At 38.9% G+C, this 19,288-nt stretch overlaps 1 protein-coding gene and 1 pseudogene across 1 annotated transcript; both read left to right on the forward strand.

Annotated features, from left to right (window-relative positions):
- Positions 1 to 798: 798 nt before the first annotated feature.
- On the forward strand, positions 799 to 4,651 carry LOC148584431 (uncharacterized; annotated as a pseudogene).
- A 33-nt stretch (positions 4,652 to 4,684) lies between these two features.
- On the forward strand, positions 4,685 to 5,212 carry LOC148584432 (uncharacterized). Its single transcript, XM_088518442.1, has one exon. It carries the CDS (start codon positions 4,685 to 4,687, stop codon positions 5,210 to 5,212), a length of 528 nt encoding a protein of 175 aa, XP_088374568.1.
- Positions 5,213 to 19,288: the final 14,076 nt, after the last annotated feature.

Raw genomic sequence — 19,288 nt, forward strand, 5'->3', positions numbered from 1 at the left:
AGCCAAGTGCGATCGAGCGTAGTACGATCGAACACACCAACATGCGATCGAGCCCAGTTCCAGAGAGCATCTGGACCTGGCAGTGCTGAAACTGCCAAGTTCATGCAAGGTCGTTGATCTCAAGCCTCAACTGTTTTTCCCCTCGATCCTGAAATTGAGCAGACAATTCGACAACGACCTAGAGACAAAGAAGGAGAAGAAGAAGTTGAAATGGAAGATATGCAAGAAAATCCAATTGGGGCAAGACCCCTTGAAGCAAATCCACCACGAGTGAGGAGACCTATGAAGCAAGCATACGTGCCAACAAACCTCCATCAACCCTCATGCATAGCATATCAACCAGAGGTGGATGGCAGTTATTATATTTCTCCCCAAATTCTTAATGCACTAACCCACTTCAAAGGCACAACTACTGAGGATCCCAACTTGCATCTAAAAGAATTCTTCGACTTATGCAAGTTGCAGAATGTTCAAGGCCTAACTCTTGAGAGACTTAGGTTAGTTCTTTTTCCTTTTTCCTTGAAAGATAATGCTAAACTGTGGTACAATTGCTTGCCTGTAGAATCTATTCATACTTGGGAACAATTGACAACCAAATTTCTGAAGAAATTTTTCCTAGCCCAAAATACAAAGCAACTTAAAAGGGAACTTCAAATGTTCCAACAACGAGATGGGGATTTGTTCTTTGAAGCCTGGGATCATTTCAATTCCATACTCCTAAAGTGTCCACATCACAACATCCCTCAAGATGAGCAAGTGCAAATCTTCTATGAAGGCTTAGATGATACTAATAGAGGGATGATTGATATAGCTTATGGAGGTATGCTGATGGAGAAGAGCAGTGAGGAAGCCATAGAGATCTTTGAAGGGTTGAGTGACCATACTCAACAATTTCCATCCAGAAGGAGGAAAGATATAAGGAGCAAAGGCAAGAGTGACGAAAATAGCGATATGAAAAATCAGATATCTGTTGTGGAACAGAAGTTGGATATGGTTGTCAAAGCTATGACTGCTCAGAAAATTTCACCTCTGCAAGAGGACACACCAGCTCAAAAGCCAGAAAGGGATGATCTGAAGGATCTTGTACGACAACTGGTGACCTCACAACAGCAGTTTATGGCTGATCAAAAACAAGCCATACAAAAACTAGAAGTACGAATGGGTCAAATGGCAAATGAGCTAAGTGAGAGGAAGCAGGAAGAATTTTTAGCTCAAACATTACCCGATCAGGGGGATCATCAGCAGCTGGAAGCAGTCACAGTTCTCAGAAATGGCAAGGTAATTGGGACTGAAGAGCCACCTCAAGAAATTCCAGAAGGACCATCCATTTCTAATAAGGAGAAGGTAAATGCACCACCCTTCCCTCAAAGGCTAGTCAAACCCAAGAAAGAAGAGCAATTTAGGGATATCTTTGAAACTTTTAGGAAAGTAGAAATCAACATTCCTTTATTAGATACAATTAAACAAATTCCTTCATATGCTAAATTTTTAAAAGTTTGTTGCACTAACAAAAGGAAGTTTCAAGAGTATGAGATAGTGGCCCTAACAGAAGAGGTACGTGCAGTTCTATTAAGAAAATTTCCACCAAAACTGACAGATTCAGGTAGTTTTACCATTCTTTGCAGGATAGGAGACCATTCCTTTGAAAAGGCGCTACTGGACTTAGGAGCAGGAGTGAATTTGCTGCCTTACACGGTGTATGAAAAGCTGGGATTGGGGGAGATTCAACCAACCTCTATCACCTTACAATTGGCAGACAGAAGCATCAAAAGACCAAGAGGTATATTGGAGAATGTATTGGTAAAGGTAGGTACATTTATTTTACCTGCTGACTTTATTGTATTGGATGTGGAAGAATCCCCCATGCCATCACATTTACCTATTATCTTAGGAAGACCCTTTATGAGAACTGCCGATACTACAATAAGGGTGAAAAAGGGTATTGTGAGCATGAAGGTAAACGGTGAAACAATATAGTTCAAAATATTCGATGCATTAAAATTACCTCAAGAAGAATTAGATTGCTTTGATGTTTGTATGATCCACGATGTGGGTAAGACAGTCTTACAGGACCAATACAAAGATCCATTGGAAGCCATCCTCACCCATAATTTCACAAGGCAGGACATTGAGCAAAAATCTGAAGATGTTACTAAAAATCTCATCGAAACAGTGCATCACCTTGAAGCTTCTCCCAAATACCCAAGTAAGTATAATCCTCCATTCGAGATTCTTGAACCTACTAATTCCTTCCTTGTTCCCTCTATTGTACAGGCACCCAAGCTGGAATTGAAGCAATTGCCCGAGCACTTAAAATATGCATACCTGGGAGAAAACAAGACACTACTAGTAATCATAGCTACAAATCTAAGTTGTGGGGAAGAAGAAAAGTTGCTGAGAATTCTTAGAGAACATAAGACCTCCTTGGGGTGGACCATTGCTGACATAAAAGGAATAAGCCCAGCTAAGTGCATGCATCAAATTTTCCTTGAAGACGAAGCAAAGCCAACCAGGGATGTACAAAGAAGACTCAACCCACACATGAAGGAGGTAGTCATGGCAGAAGTGTTGAAATTTTTAGATGCAGGCATCATCTACCCCATCTTAGACAGTAAATGGGTGAGTCCAGTCCAAGTAGTTCCCAAGAAGAGTGGGATCACCGTGGTGAAGAATGACGATGATGAGCTGATACCTACACGAGTAACCACTGGATGGAGGGTATGCATTGATTACAGAAAGCTGAACAAGGTAACAAGAAAAGACCATTTTCCATTACCCTTCATTGATCAAATGCTAGAGCAGTTAGCTAGCCATAGCCACTATTGTTTCTTGGATGGGTACAGTGGCTATAATCAGATTGCAATAGCACCAGAAGATCAAGAGAAGACCACCTTCACATGTCCTTTTGGCACATTCGCTTACAGAAGGATGCCATTTGGCTTATGAATGCCCCAGCCACATTTCAAAGATGCATGATGAGCATTTTTTCAGATATGGTGATGACTTCAGCGTTTTTGGGTCTAGTTTCAATGAATGCATCCACCATTTAAAGAATGTTCTCAAGAGATGTGAAGAATGCAACCTAGTGCTCAATTGGGAAAAATGCCACTTCATGGTTCAACAAGGCATTGTATTGGGTCATGCTATTTCAAGCAAGGGCATTGAAGTCGAAAAGGCTAAGATAGATATCATCTCCAAACTTCCCCCACCTCTAACAGTAAAGGGGGTGAGGAGTTTCCTTGGACATGCTGGGTTCTATAGGAGGTTTATTAAGGATTTCTCTAAGATCTCTAAACCCCTCTGCGCATTGCTAGGGAAGGAAGCTAAGTTTGAATGGACCAAAGAATGCATGACTGCTTTCAATACACTGAAAAAGCTGCTCACTTCTGCACCAATAATGCGAGCAGCTGATTGGAGTCTCCCTTTTGAGCTCATGTGTGACGCTAGTGACTTTGCCTTGGGAGCTGTCTTGGGTCAAAGAATCAATAAGGTACCTCATGCAATATATTATGCTTCTAGAACATTGAATGATGCACAGTTAAATTATTCTACCACTGAGAAAGAATTATTAGGTGTCATATTTGCTGTGGAGAAGTTTCGATCATACCTAATTGGCTCTAAAGTCATTGTATTCACTGATCATGCTGCCTTGAGATATTTGTTTGCCAAGAAGGATGCAAAACCAAGACTAATCAGATGGGTATTATTACTGCAAGAATTTGATCTCGAGATCAAAGATAAGAAGGGCAGTGAGAATGTGGTTGCAGATCATTTATCCCGACTACTCCATGAGGAAGAAGAAGAAGAGCTTCCATTAAGTGAAAAATTTCCAGATGAACAATTATTTGCGATCAAGGTCCAAGTTCCATGGTATGCAGATATTGTAAATTACATAACTGCCAAGGTTTTTCCTCCAGGTATGTCCAGTTAAGAAAAATAGAGGTTTATATCCATATCTCGACATTACCATTGGGATGATCCCTATCTGTTCAAATTTTGTTCGGATCAAATCATTAGAAGATGTGTCTCAGAAGAAGAGCATTTGAGCATTCTGCAGCATTGTCATCAATTTGCTTGTGGATGACACTTTGGGGCCAAGAGAACAGCACTTAAGGTATTACAATCTGGTTTCTATTGGCCTAATGTGTTTAAATATGCCTTTTTGTTTTGCAGTTCTTGTGATAGATGCCAGAGAACCGGCAAAAATTCCTCCAGACACCAGATGCCACTGCAAAATATTCAAGTGGTAGAGATCTTCAATGTATAGGGTATTGACTTCATGGGACCATTTCTTAACTCATTTGGGTATCGTTATATTCTTGTAGGTGTGGATTATGTGTCTAAATGGGTCGAGGCTGTCCCCTCAAAGACCAATGATCACAAAGTGGTTGTGAAGTTTTTGCAGGATAACATCTTTGCTAGGTTTGGAACACCAAGGGCAATAATAAGTGATGGTGGTAGCCACTTCAACAATTATGCTTTTTCAGCTTTGATCAAGAAGTACGGGATCACCCATAAGGTTGGCACTCCATACCATCCTCAAACCAATGGTCAAGTGGAGATTAGTAACCGAGAAATCAAAAGCATACTAGAAAGGACAGTGAACCCCAGCAGGAAGGATTGGTCTCTACGCCTGAATGATGCACTATGAGCCTATAGAACTGCATACAAGACACCTATCGGTATGTCCCTATATCGATTGGTTTTTGGGAAAGCTTGTCATCTACTAGTAGAGTTGGAGCACAAAGCATATTGGGCCATTATGAAATTCAACTTCGACATGCACCAAGCCGGTAACAAGAGGAAATTACAACTGAATGAACTAGAGGAATTGCGGCATGATGCTTATGAGAATGCAAAACTTTACAAGGAAAGAACCAAGGCATACCATGACAAACTACTGGTTAGGAAAGAACTTCATGAAGGACAAAAGGTGTTAATCTATAATTCCAGATCGAGACTATTCCCTGGAAAACTTAAGTCAAGATGGTTTGGTCACTGTATGATCACTAAAGTATTTCCTCATGGAGCTGTGAGGGTCTATAGTCCACAAAAATGTCAATCATTCAAGGTGAATGGACACAGAGTGAAGCCATACATTGAAAAGGATTTCGCACCACAAGATCAAGATTTGGCATCACAAGATTTGGAACTCCAGGATGTCCAATATGTAGATCCACCATCTGGAACATCCACTTCTGGACCACATTGAGAGAGGACCACAGTCTGGCTGAAGACATAAAATTTAGCGCTCATGGGAGGCACCCCATCGCATATGCTTTCTTTTTGTTGATTTTTGGGTTGTTGAGTCTTTCATTATGTTTCGCAATTTTTTTGATGTTGTTCATTTTGTTACTGCGATCGATCGCACTACACATGCGATCGAGTGCAAGTCTCCAGTGGTGATCCTACCGCATTCTGTGAGTGCGATCGAATGCACAACATGTGCGATCGAGCGCACTTGGCAGCATCCCATAGTCATTTTTCTTTTGTTCTGTTTTTCTTTGGTATTTCAATTTAGTTTTGTTCCTTTTTACTTGTTTGCGTGTTTTATTATTTTGCAGGGATAAGTGTGCTTCAATTCAAGTTTGGGGGTGTTCAACGAGCCATACTTTCCAAGACTAGGTCAACCATCTCCCGGGTACATTCTTTCCTTAATCTAAATACATTGGGGACAATGTGTCATTTAAGTTTGGGGGTATGGGCACACATGTTCACACACTTTGTCCCAATTTCATGTTGTTGCTATATATATATGCATGTTCATGTTTGTCTTAAAATTTTGATTGATCTTGAAAATTGTGATTTGATTTCATTGGTGAGCTTAAAATTTTGAACACATGATCTAATAATTGAGTTTTTTAGTTTGGTTACTTGCTTAGGACAGTTGAGAATTCACATGTTTGATCTGATCTTACACAAGCACATTAGCTTGTGGGGTATGACATGAAAGTTTAATGTGTATGTTTCTATGTTTTAAGTGAAACTGGATGATCGATAGATGGATACTTTGGCATATATATATATATGTTTTAAAAAAAAAAAAAAATTAAAATAAAATAATAATAATGATCATTGATAAGCTTTTCACTAAGTAACTGGACCTCTTGTCTCAAAGCATTGAGTGTTTTGATTTGGTTAATGTCATGGTTAGTTTGATTTCGTAGCCTTTTTGACTCGAGTTAGTAAGTCCTAGGGGTGTCTTTACACCTAATACCCTAAAACCACCTGGTTTGGGAGTCATTGACTTAACACTCGTTACATGGGTCAATTAGAAAGCTTAAGAGAATTAAGCATTGCACAACCTGACAAAGAAAAGAGAAGGAAAAAAAAAAAAAAGCCATTGTTGTCCTTTCTAATAGGGATTCCAGTGAACTTTGAGATATTGAGATATTGCACATTAGAAATAATTGGAAGCCTCATATTTATATGCTAGTTCACTCTACCCTAATTTCAAACTTGTGATGTCTTAGCATGTCTTTTGCAAGTAATTAAATTTGAAAATTTCAATTCATTGTGAAGATGGGGTTTATCTTTTTAAGCTTGCTAATGAATGAAAACCATGGTTTTGAGTGGTACCTTAAGTTTGAGATAACATGAACTCTTGCATGATGTTTGTGGTTAACATTTCTAGAAAACCCTCACGAGACTTCACTCGTCCACTAGGGAATTCCTAGTGGTTTAAAAGGCTTGTTGCATACGCTAAATGCAATCGTACATCCCACGAAAGATGGATTTATCTTTTGTTTTCTGTTTTTCCATTTCTATTTTTTTGTTTTGAATTGCTAAGGGACTATCAATATGTAAGTTTGGGGGTGTGATAAGCGCTAAAATATTCATATTTTCAGCCCTTATCTTACATGTTTTAATCCTTTGGTTTTAGTTAATTAAATCATTTTACTTCCTTTTTGTGTTTTGTTGTTTTTACAGGCTTTTGGAAGAAAGTGAAGTAAAACTGGGTGATTTAGGCTCAAAAAGAGAACACAGGAAAATTGGAGTTCCTTGGTACTGCGATCAATCACAGAGTATCTGCGATCGAGCACAATACCAGAGGAGATGCTGAACAAGCCAAGCCAGAAGCGATCGAGCGTAGGCAGAAGAGGCATCGATCGCAGATGCGCGATCGAGCGCACACGGGCTATGATCGAGCGCGCCCGTGCACAGGAGGCATTCCAAGTGGCAGCTACAATGTACCTATTTCCATAATAGGGTTTTTCCAACTCCAAATTGTAACAGGATTGAAACCTGCGAAAACCCTAGGTTTTACTACTTTTCCAAGGACTTCTAAAGCCTATAAATAGACTCTTAAACCTTTAGAATAGGAGGCTTGGAGGAAGAGAAGGATAGGAGCTCTCAAGTTCAAGTCTCGGGTTTATTCTTTTCCTTGCTTTTATTTTACAAAGATGTTTAACACAAATTCTATGTGTAGCTAATTTACTTAGTAGGGCTAGATTGAAGCCCTAGTTATGTTTAGTTAATATTTCAATATTGGCGCATTTGCGATGGTTATGTTATATTATGTAACTTGGTTAATTCCTGCTTTCATGAATTCCTTATATGTGTGTGCCTGATCAACATATGTATGTGGTATGGACTAGTTAATTAAATCAATTTGGATGATCGAGTCTTGGGTTTAATGTTAGTAACAAAAGAAATCTACACCGGGTTCTTGGGTTAATCAACATGGGGAACTAGGAGTAAACTCCCATGCCCTAGGCCTCATGTATTCGCCGATTTCCACAGATTCATGCTTTCTTAAAGAACAACTTAGTAGACACCCATGCCTAATTCGGTGCTTAGGAAAATCAATAGCCTAATGAGTAGACACCCAAACCTTTCGGTTGGCAAGCATTAAATATACATAACATGATCAAAGCATTGGCATATTGTTATATTAGCTAGATATAATTAGTGGTGGATATCAAAGCCCTACCTTTTTATCATTATCACTTTAACAATCACTCTCTGTTTTTATATAAGGAATTTATTTTTAAACATAAATTCAGCAATTCTCATGGGAATGATCCTGTACTTGCACCCTATATTACCATGTTGACCTTGTGCATTTGCAGGTAAAACATACAATAATTTACCTATTAATTTAGGTATATTTTTGCACAACACAGTCCTGTCTCCCCTTTCCATACCCCACATATTAAGCGGACCACTTACGATGCACACATGAAATTTATTTTTTTTATCTGTATATATGTTTAACACATGAATCTCGTATAAGGTTATATGTAATAATTATAGCATATGAACGACATCATTGTAAGATTTTATAACATAAATAAATACGAAACATATACGTACCTACTGTTTGAACCTCATTACGTACTAACACAGGATGATCATCCGGCTCCTATATGCCATTTGTCACATGATCTTGCCCATATGGCTCCTGTGTGTCATCTATGTCATGATCCCAGCCATGTGTGGAGTGACGCCTATTCTCATCATCTCCATTGAACAGATTGAATTGTGGATCGATTAACCTATCTGTGTTAGTATATAAATGTTGATCATTAGCCCATTCACCGTCATCATGAACTTGGTCTTGAGGTGGTATAGGTTGGTATATTCCGGCCTGTAGGTCCTGTGTTTCATTGACGTTGTACGAAGCTGACTGTTGTGACGACGGTCTTTTCATCGGAATCACTCGTATTGGTAACTTCAAGTATGTTTTTTTCCTTGGCACCTTTTTCTCTTACAAGATAAACAGGGAAGGTGATATGACATTTAAATACATTACAATAAATATATATACAATTATTGAGATTACAAACAATTATAATAAATTAAAAAAAAAAAAAACGGACACCCATGTCGTTTAGAGGTAGGTCGTTTGGTCTTTTGTCATTTGGAGGGCATAGGTATGGGTATGTCGATTGGAGGTAGGTCTTTCTGGCAACATTCAACAACATCATCCGAATCATGAGTAATGTTCATGTTGAGTGGCTCACTCTCATGGTAGTTAGCACATCAATCATCATTGCCTTCACCCTCACCAATGTCGTACACGTTTCGAGGTGTAGTCCTTACAACACAAGACCAATTTGGGTGCCTTTCATCGTCGACGTAAAATACTTGTGACACTTGCGAAGATAACGCATACGGCTCATCAATAATTTGCTCTCCCATATGTATCAAGTTTTTAAAATTCACGAGTGTGAACCCATAGTGGTCCACCTTGTAGCCCCTATCCATTGTTCTGTCCGTTCAGTCACACTTGAACAATGTTGTGCAAAAATTTACCTAAATTAATAGGTAAATAATTGTACGTTTTACCTGCAAGTGCACAAGGTCAACATGGTAGTATAAGGTGCAAGTACAGGATCATTCCCACGAGGATTGCTGAATTTATTTTTAAAAATAGATTCCTTAAGCAAAAACAAAATAAAAATTGATTGTTGATGTGACAATAACAAAGGGTAGGGCTTTGATATCCACCACTAATTATATTAAACTAGTATTTCAATATGCCAATGCTTTGATCAAGTTATGCATATTTAATGTTTGCCAACCTAAGGGCATGGGTATATACTCCTTAAGCTATTGATTTTCCTAAGCAACGAGTTAGGCATGGGTGTATACTCTAACTCTTTTCTTTCCTAACGGATTTAGCATGGTATATACTAAGTTGTTCTTTAGAAAATCATATGTTCTATGGAAATTGACAAACTCACAGGGCCTAGGGCATGGGTGTATACTCCTAGTTCCTCATGTTGATTAACCCAAGAATCGCGGTGTGAATTCTTTTGTTACTTAAGTTAAACCCAGGATTCGGTCATCCAAATTGATCTAACTAACAAGTCCATACCACATGCACATGTTGATTAGGCATACACATATGAGGAATTCATGCAAGCAGGTATTAATCAAGTTAAATAGCACAACATGATCATCACAAGGCGCCAATATTGAAATATTAATTTAACATAACTAGGGCTTCAATCCAGCCCTACTAAATAAATTAGCTACACATAGAGTTGATGTTAAACATCTTCATAAAAGAAAAGAAAAGAAAGGAAAGAATAAATCCGAGACTTGACTTGAGAGCTCCTATTCTTCTCGCTTCTCCAAGCCTTCTTATTCTAAAGGCTTAGGAGTCTATTTATAGGCTTTAGAAGTCCTTGGAAAAGTAGTAAACCCTAGGGTTTTCGTAGGGTTTCAATCCTATTACAATTTGGAGTTTGAAAAACCATAATATGGAAATAGGGACATTATAGCCGCCACTTGGAATGCCTCCTGCACACGGGTGTGCTCGATCACAAGTCTACGATCGATCCTTCTTTTGCCCTGCGCTCGATCGCTCCTGGCCTGGCTCGTGCAGCATCTTCTTTGGTATTTCGCTCGATCGTAGGTACCCTGCGATTGATCGCAGTACCAGGGAGCTCCAATTTTTTCATCTGCTCTTTTTGAGCCTAAATCACCCAGTTTTACTTAACTTTCTTCCAAAAGCCTGTAAAAACATAAAAAACACAAAAAAGAATTAAAATGGCCTAATTAACTACAATCAAAGGATTAAAACATGTAAGATAAGGGCTAAAAATATGAATATTTTAGCGCTTATCAAACAACACATATCTAGTGTTGTCGTAGTACTTTACTTCGATTATTCTAGTCAACTTCCCATAATATGTATGGCCATCAATTGTTGGCACACACACGCCACTCTTTTGAGTCTTTTTACCTTTATCGTGGGCCAAAGTGCGAAACAATGAACCATTAACTATGTAGCAGTTATATTCTAGTGCATCTTTAGACGGCCCCTTAGAATGGCATGTAAGCTTCATCCCCAGTTCAATGCAGCATGTTGCGTTCATTCGATTAACCTGCAATTTAATAGTAATAAGAAACATATTTAATATGTCATTCAAACTTGTAAGTTAAGTTATTATTTGGAATACATAACTTGCATCTTACGTAGTCACGATACCAATCACAAAATTGCTCCTTATGTTGTGTGTCCAATTCAATGTCCGTCATTCGCCTCCTATTGCTTCCTTGCCGAAGCGTATCCAAGTGTCTCCTATATGCCCATATATATATATATATATATATATATATATATATATATATATTGGAAATAAATGTTTTATGATTCACCAATGATGGTAAGAAATGAAGTAACATGTGTTAAGAATAGGACTCACATCCGCAATTGAAAGAACTCGTCCGAGTTAAACAGAATACATTGGTGAACCTGGGCCAAGGTGCGGTTGTCAAGTTTGAGGCCTATTGTGTATTATTGGTGCATTATCTAAATACATGAAAATAAATGACACCAGTTCTCTCACTACGTAGCCTTTCGCAATAGACCCTTCCGGTGTAGATTTGTTGCGCACGTCATTTTTTAACACTCCAAGACTCCTACATACATTTAATCACCTTGCTCATTTTGTGTCTATTCATTATACATATATAGACACACAAGAATAACATGTATATATATATATATATATATATATATATATAGATGTTATTATTATTATTATATTTGAATACCTCTCAGCTGGATACATCCACCGAAGTGCTACCGGTCCACCAGGTCGGCATTCTCAAACTAAATGTACAACAACATGCACCATGATGGTAAAAAATCCGGGTGGAAATATTCATTCCAGCTTGCACAAAATTATGATAATATCACTCTCGATCGGTTTAGATCTAATTCTAACAATGTTTTCAAACATATGCCTCGAAAGAATATCGACAACTCTATGAGAGGCCTAACAACCTTGTCTGGCAAGGATCCATGCAACACAATAGGCATAAGTTGTTGCATGAGTATGTGATTGTCATGATTCTTCAAACCCACTATGGTACATTCCTTAAGTCTGACACATCGAGAGACATTCGATGCATATCCATCTGGCACTCGTACATCTCTAATCACTTTAAAAAAAGTAGTTTTTTCCTCATTGGACATCGTGTGGCAAGCTGGGGGCAGGTATATTTTCCCATTGTTGTTAGTGAAAGGATGAAATTTTTCTCTCAACCCCATTTTCTGCAGATCCTTACGGGCTTCATGGTTGTCCTTTGTCTTCCTTGTCATGTCAAGTAGTGTGCCAAGTATATTCTTCATGACTTTTTTTTCTATGTGCATCACATCGAGGTTGTGTCGTAACAAATTATCTTTCCAATATGGCAAACTGAAAAAAAAAAAAAATACTTTTCTTCTTCCACCCAACATCAACATTTGTACTAGCTATATTTTGCGCGGCCTTTTGTCTTTTCTCTCTATGTGCGTTATCGTCCCCTCATTCAAATAATACGTCTAATTACATAAGGATGTCCTCGCCATTTAGCACAACAGACGGACCATCAAGCTCTTGCGTACAGCCAAAAGCTCTTTTGTTCATTCTCCACCTATGATCCATTGGCAATAATCGCCTATGCCCCATATAACTACATTTCTTCTCGTGTGTTAACCATTTAGACCATGTCGAAGCACCACAAATTGGACATGCTTTTTTCCCCTTTGTACTATATCTTGACAAATCTGCATAGGCCGGGAAGTGATTTATTGTCCACATCAATGCCGAGTGCAACACAAAGGACTTCTTCATTGATACATCAAATGTTCTTACCCCTACATTCCATAATTCTTGTAGTTCTGATATCAGAGGTTGTAAGTAGACATCTACTGCAATTCCAGATGAACTTGGGCCTTGAATAGTCAAGGATAAACTAAAATTTTGTTGTTTCACGCACAACCAAGGAGGCAAGTTGTACGGAATCACCATGACCGGCCAAGTGCTGTGGGTTGTACTCATGTTACTGAATGAATTAAATCCATCTAATGTTAGTCCAAGCCTTACATTGCGTGGATCTGATGCAAATTCTGGGTGTTTCTCATCGAACGACTTCCATGCTTTACCGTCCTCCGGATGCCTTAAGACTCCATCTTTTATGCGCCCATCAGCATGCCATCTCATATGGGCAACGGTATCTTGTGACATAAACAACCTTTGCAAGTGTAGTATCAGTGGAAACTATCGCAACGCCTTAATGGGACATCTTTTAGATGGTCGGGACTACCCATCTTCAGCCGCTCTAATATCATCCTTCCACTTTGATAATCTGCATTTTGTATAGAAATCTAAATGCTCGGTATCCTTCCAGAATAACATACAGTCATTTCGACAAACCAAAATCTTCTCATATCCAAGCCCCAAGTCCTTCAAACACTTTTTGGTCTCATATGTATTTTTTGGCAAGGCTTCACCATCCGTCGGGAGCAACTGATTGATTAACTCAAGAATGATGTGAATATAGTGTTACTAATTCCACTATACACTTCAAATTGTACAGATGTACAATAGCACCTAGCTTGCTATATTTGGTTATATCATGTAGTGGCTTTTCTGATTCCATACGCAAGTTATAGTATTTTCTCAAGGCTCATCATCAACTACGTCCTGTACTGACTCTACAACATCAGGTTGCGCTTCCATGTGACCAGCAAATTCGTCTGCTCTTGACGCGTGCATGCCGAAAACATCACGAAGCATGGCATTCATAGTTCTTGATTCTTCAGGTACGGGGGCCGAAGAAGATCCTTCTATTGTTGGTTCTCTTTGATCAGTAACAATATCACACATCCTTTCTCCATGGAACATCCATTCGGTGTAACTAGGCAAAATACTAGGTCCTCCTGTTAAATGTGTGAAAACCAACTCTGGACTGAGAATCTTGTTGAGTTTACATTTCTTACATAGGCAGATTATGTACTCCTTATTTGTAGATTTGCTAACTAAAAATTCCACCAATGACTTGGCTCCATTCACATACTCTTCCGAACCCCTAAACTTTGTCATCCAACTCTTATCTATAGCGTAACTACATTATAAGTAAACAATATGTATTCGTAAAGCTTTGTATGATATGCTTTTATACAAAATAAGATATATGTCCTTATGATGTATAAAAATGTCATGAAAAGTTTTATTTTCTTTGTCAGCCCATTTTTACACATGGTGGTGTCTCATCTCTCATGCTAGCTTGGTAGTGCAGTAGTAGTAAATGTGTTCTAAGGTTTCAAATAAGCATAGCAATCTGACTTTTAGAAAAGATTCAGAATCAATCAAATAATTCTAACCAAAATTGGAAGTTGATAAAGTTTACATACCGCAGTACAAGCTGTTTAATCTTGGGCTAATTACTCTTTCTTGAGTTGATTCTTGACCAATCGATTGGATTTACCTACCAAAAGAGCTCATACAAATCCCTGCAGTATAAGTGGGTTTCCATGTTAAGCTTTAATCGCCTTTTAAGTACATTGCTAAAATGATGGAAATATATTTAGGTCTTGTATTCATCGGCGAAAGAAGTGAAGTGGCAGATCAATAGGACCACACTAATCGGAGAACAATAAACCAAACATTTTAGACTAAAAAATTGGAAAAAAAAAAAAAAATTAATCAAACAAACAAGTGGAGCAACAAACCACCAATTGTTGTACAGGGTGAGGTGACTCTTTGACCAAATGAATTCCAATCAAAATTATTTGCAATCCCTATTCTGTGTCGTCTTTATTCACTCTCAAATCCCCAACCCTCTTAAGGCCTAAACCTCACTTCTTGTTAGGTACCCAAGCCACTTTTGCTCCAGCAGCTAATGAATCATTTCCAGACCACAAAAATCTATTAAATTTCTTTTCTATTGGTCTAATAACCTTTTTAGGAAGAATAAAGATACAATATAGCACAAAGTAGAGTAGTTGCAACCTTCCTAAAAAATATAGCTTTTTGGAAAGCCAGAGTTAATTATAGCCATGATTTTTTTATTAACTTATTACAATCATGAGCTATAAGCTTCCTTGATATCATAGGAACTCCCACATATTTGACTGGCAATTTACCTTCCTTGAATTGCAAGCACTCATTTAGCACATTCTTTGTTTCAAAACATAAAATACCATGTTCAGTTGTAATATCATAAATGGAAGAACTTTAGCCACTTGCAGTTATAAATAACACTTGAAAAACATCCTCCTACTTCAATCCATTGAACCCATATGAAGCAGGAATACTTTTCAAAAAATATCCCATGAAAAATAAGAACAGAACACAAACCACTAAATATTAGTAACATATAACTAGATTAGTGAAATTAAAATCATTGATTTTCATTATTTCCACCATCATACAGAAATTCCTTACAGTCCAAAAAAAGATTAACACCGTTGACCATTACATTATTTCTTTCTTTCTTCAAAATTTCGTAATTGTAATACTGTAATTGACTAATCCTAGTATTGATCTGAAATAATCTCATTAACATGTCACATATTAGAGTATCGAAAACAAAAAAGGAAGCACTAAATACCTGGGCGCCGGGGGAGTGAGAGAGAGAGAGGGACCTAGGCGCCGAGGAGCGAGAGAGAGAAGGAGCTGATGATGAGAGGGGCCAGTGGAGGGGGGGAAAGGGATCTGATGAGTAGAGGGTTTTTCGGCTTGTAAGAGAGAGCTCTATCTGGCCAACCGGTTTTGACAGGGGTAGATGGTGGGTGGGATTGGTGGGGCACTGGGCGCCGAAGAGAGAGAGAGATAGGGTATTGGAGATGGAAAGGGGGGACTGCGGGGGAGAGGGAAAATAATTAAGGGGAAAATGAGTAGGAACAAGGGAGAGGGAAAATTAAATGCTCCCCAAAAGTAATTTCGGGGCGCTTGCTATCCAAGTGTCCTTAATTTGGGGTGCTTGGATAGCAAGCGCCTCGAATTAAGGATACTGGCCGGAAGGCGTCTTTAATTTGGGGTGCTTGGATAGCAAGCGCCCCGAATTAAGGATGCTGGCCAAAAGGCATCCTTAATTCGAGGCGCTTGCTATCCAGGCGCCCCTAATAATTTTGGGGCGTTTGCTATAAAAGCGTCCTTAATTTGGGGCGCCTGGATAGCAAGCGCCCCGAATTAAGTACGCTGGCTAGAAGACACCCTTAATTAGGGGCACTTGCTAGCCAAGTGCCCCTAATTAAGGGCGCTTGGATAGCAAGCGCCCCGAATTAAGTGCGCCTTGCCAAAAAACGCCCTTAATTATTTAAATTGGGGCGTGCCCTCTTGGAACCCCCCTTTTTAAGGGGGTGTTTTTCTACCCAAGCGTTGTTAATTTTATTTCGGGTCATTTACACATTAAAACGTCCCCATAAAGGGACATCTTGTTAAAGCGCCCCTATTTCAAGCGTTAGTAAACCTTATTTTTTTGGTAGTGAACACTCCTTTTATAAGGAGTGATAAGTGCCAAATATTGCATATTTGAGCCCCTTAATTTACATTTGTTAGTCGTTTAGTTGCAACCTAATATGATGTTTTGTTTTAGTTCTGCGAGTATAGTGTTTTGCAGGCTGCTAAGGGAAAATTGCGGACTTAATGCGAAAAATACAAAAGCTGAAAAAAGAGCCATCAACGGAAGTGGGATCGAGCACACAACCCTCCGCTCGACCGCATCTGCGCTCGAGCCTAGCAGGGTTGCACTCAAGCGCACCCGCATAAGGAAAAACGCATGCACGGGTGCGCTCGAGCGCACTGGCCATGCGATCGAGTGCACTTACTAGTTCCAACTCAGCGCCCTTTTTTTAGGGCGAAACCGTAGAAAAACCCTAGAAAGCCCTATAAAAAGCAAAAGAAATCAGAGAAAAGGAGGCGGGAGATAGAGGACAAAAATTTCACACTAGCCCTCCCTTAGCTTAGTTTTTCCTTTATATTTAGGATTTATTTTCCATAGTTATCTGTAGCTAATTCCTCAACAAAGGTTGAGGATGAAGCCTCAACGATGAAGAGTAACCATATTTTCATGTAAGTTGATATTTTCTGAATATATGGGTTTTGATATTTTAATTGTTCTACTTCAATTCAATTAATGAGATGATTCTTGAATATGAGTTCAATCATGTTTTTTTCATGATTTAATATAGTTTCTATTCATTGATTTGCTTGGGTTTTCATTTATCAAAACATTGGATATCCATTGTGTTTCGTTCTACAGATACATTTGATAATTCTTTGAAGCAAAGTAGAACATACATAATGTTTTGATGCTGAGAAATTCGAATATATTGACGACGATGAGAATATATTGCTATGATTTGGTGGGTATGGATTCCAAAACCTTAGTACTTTGTCTTTTGACTAATTTCACTTTGTTTAGTTTATGTTTTTATTTTTTGTTCAAAAATCACTCACCTTTAGGAACTAGGTTAAGCTTTAATTGGTTTAGATATAATTGTGTGTTTGCAAGGGCCTTGTACTCGGATTCAGTGCTTGAACGAGATACAATGGGCTGTTTCTTGGAGCTCTATGTCAATAAGTTTCTGCCAAGGAAGATGCAATACCCTGAGGTTGAGCGTTTATCGTCTCGACATCCTACCCAGTCAGAGTCAGAGAATGCGACAAGGGCTGATGTAGATTTCTTGTGAATATAAAGACCATGGTCAAAAGAGCGCTTTAGGTATCATAATATTCTTTTTACAACAGACCAGTGAACATCTCTAGGATCCTGCACGAATTGGGAGACTTTATTTACATTTAACCGATATCTGGCCGTGTCAAACAGAGGTACTGGAGGGATTCTATAGTGCTCCTGTATAGAGATGGATCAGTCATGGTGGTGCCCATGAATTTACTCGATACTGCAGATGACGACATTGGAGAGCCAATTGGTTTGGCTTGTGACATATTGGTTTTGTTGAGCAAGTCACTAATGTAACGTTGAGATAGTCGAAGACCTCCATTTTCCCATGTAGCCCTAACACCTAAAAAGAAATGAAGAGGCCCCAAATCTTTTAGAGCAAATTCAAAGTTGAGATCCTATATTAGCTGAGATACAGCACCACGGTTAGGACTAGTAATTATAATGTCATCAACATAGATTAAGACATAAATAACTAGTGTAGTATTGCGAAGCATAAACAGAGATGAATCTGACTTCGACCTATGAAATTCCAGCTCGTGTAACCTTGTGCTTAGATGAGAGAACCAGGCTCAAGGTGCATGTTTAAGGCCATATAAAGCTTTGTGTAACTTGTAGACGGCATTAGGAAATTTTGGATGAGCAAACCCGAGTGGCTGTGACATGTAAACATCTTCTTGAGGAACCCCATGTAAAAATGCATTGTTTACATCAATTTGATGTATAGGCTAGCCAGCAGTCACGGCAATGGTTAATACTGTGCGTATGGTTATTGGTTTGACAACCGGGTTGTACGTTTCATCAAACTCTATTCCAGGTTGTTGATGAAACTCCTTGGCAACTAACCTGGCTTTGTATCGCTCAGTACTACCATCAACTTTCCGTTTGATGCGAAACACCCATTTTGCACCCAACAATGTTCATAGAGGGAGAAGCAAGAACAAGTGTCCAGATTCCATTTTGAAGAAGGGCATCAAACTCCTTATTCATGGCTATTCTCCATTCAGGATATTTTACTGCACTTAAGAAGCAGGTGGGCTCAACTTCAGACTTAGAGAGAGATGCAGTTAAGGCCGTTGGGGCTAGCTACAGCACAATTCCATCAGAAAACGACTTGGGTTGTAAATCTGATTTTGTGAACGTGTGGTCATTGGGTGAACACATGGCGGAGCCACTGGCAGTGATGGAGAGTCTGAGGAAGCAATAGATGGGGGAAATGGAGGTGGGGAGGGTATATCTTGATTGGAGTTGATGACAGGCTCAAACACGGCAGATGTGGAGGCTGCGGAAATGCTACTTGAAGGTATAGGAGGAATGATAACAGTTGGAGAAGGAGCTGATTTTGACGGAGTGAAATTAGCAAAAGGGAAGGAGGATTCGTTAAATATGACATGTCGAGCAATGTAAACACATCCAGATTTAACGTTGAGACACTTTTATAACCATGATGATTTTTGCTGTAACTAATAAACACACATGACTGAGATCGAAAAGAGAACTTGTTGCTATTATAAGGCCTGAGAAATGGCCAACACTCACAGTCAAATATTTTCAAAAATTGATAATCAGGACGACTTTGAAAGAGGATATCAAATGGTGTTCTGTTTTTGGTGACAGGGGATGGGAGACGATTTATCAAGTAGCAGGATGTTTGAAATGCATCATCCTATAGAGAAAGAGGTGCCGATGCGTAAGCCAATAGAGCTAGGCCCGTGTCAATGATATGACGATGCTTACGTTTTACGGATCCCATTTGATGATGAGTGTGAGGACAACTAAACCGATAGGAAACTCTAATGGAGGTGAGTTTGTTGCGAAGTGGGAGAAATTCTCCACCATTGTCACTTTGAACTGATGCAATGTTATATGAGAAAAA

The sequence above is a fragment of the Corylus avellana genome, chromosome 7 (assembly GCF_965113065.1).
Source record: "Corylus avellana chromosome 7, dhCorAvel1.hap1.2, whole genome shotgun sequence".
NCBI classification, from domain to species: domain Eukaryota; kingdom Viridiplantae; phylum Streptophyta; class Magnoliopsida; order Fagales; family Betulaceae; genus Corylus; species Corylus avellana.

Coding starts and splice junctions, on each gene's coding strand:
- LOC148584432 (XM_088518442.1), top strand. CDS start 4,685: ATGTCCCTATATCGATTGGTTTTTGGGAAAGCTTGTCATCTACTAGTA.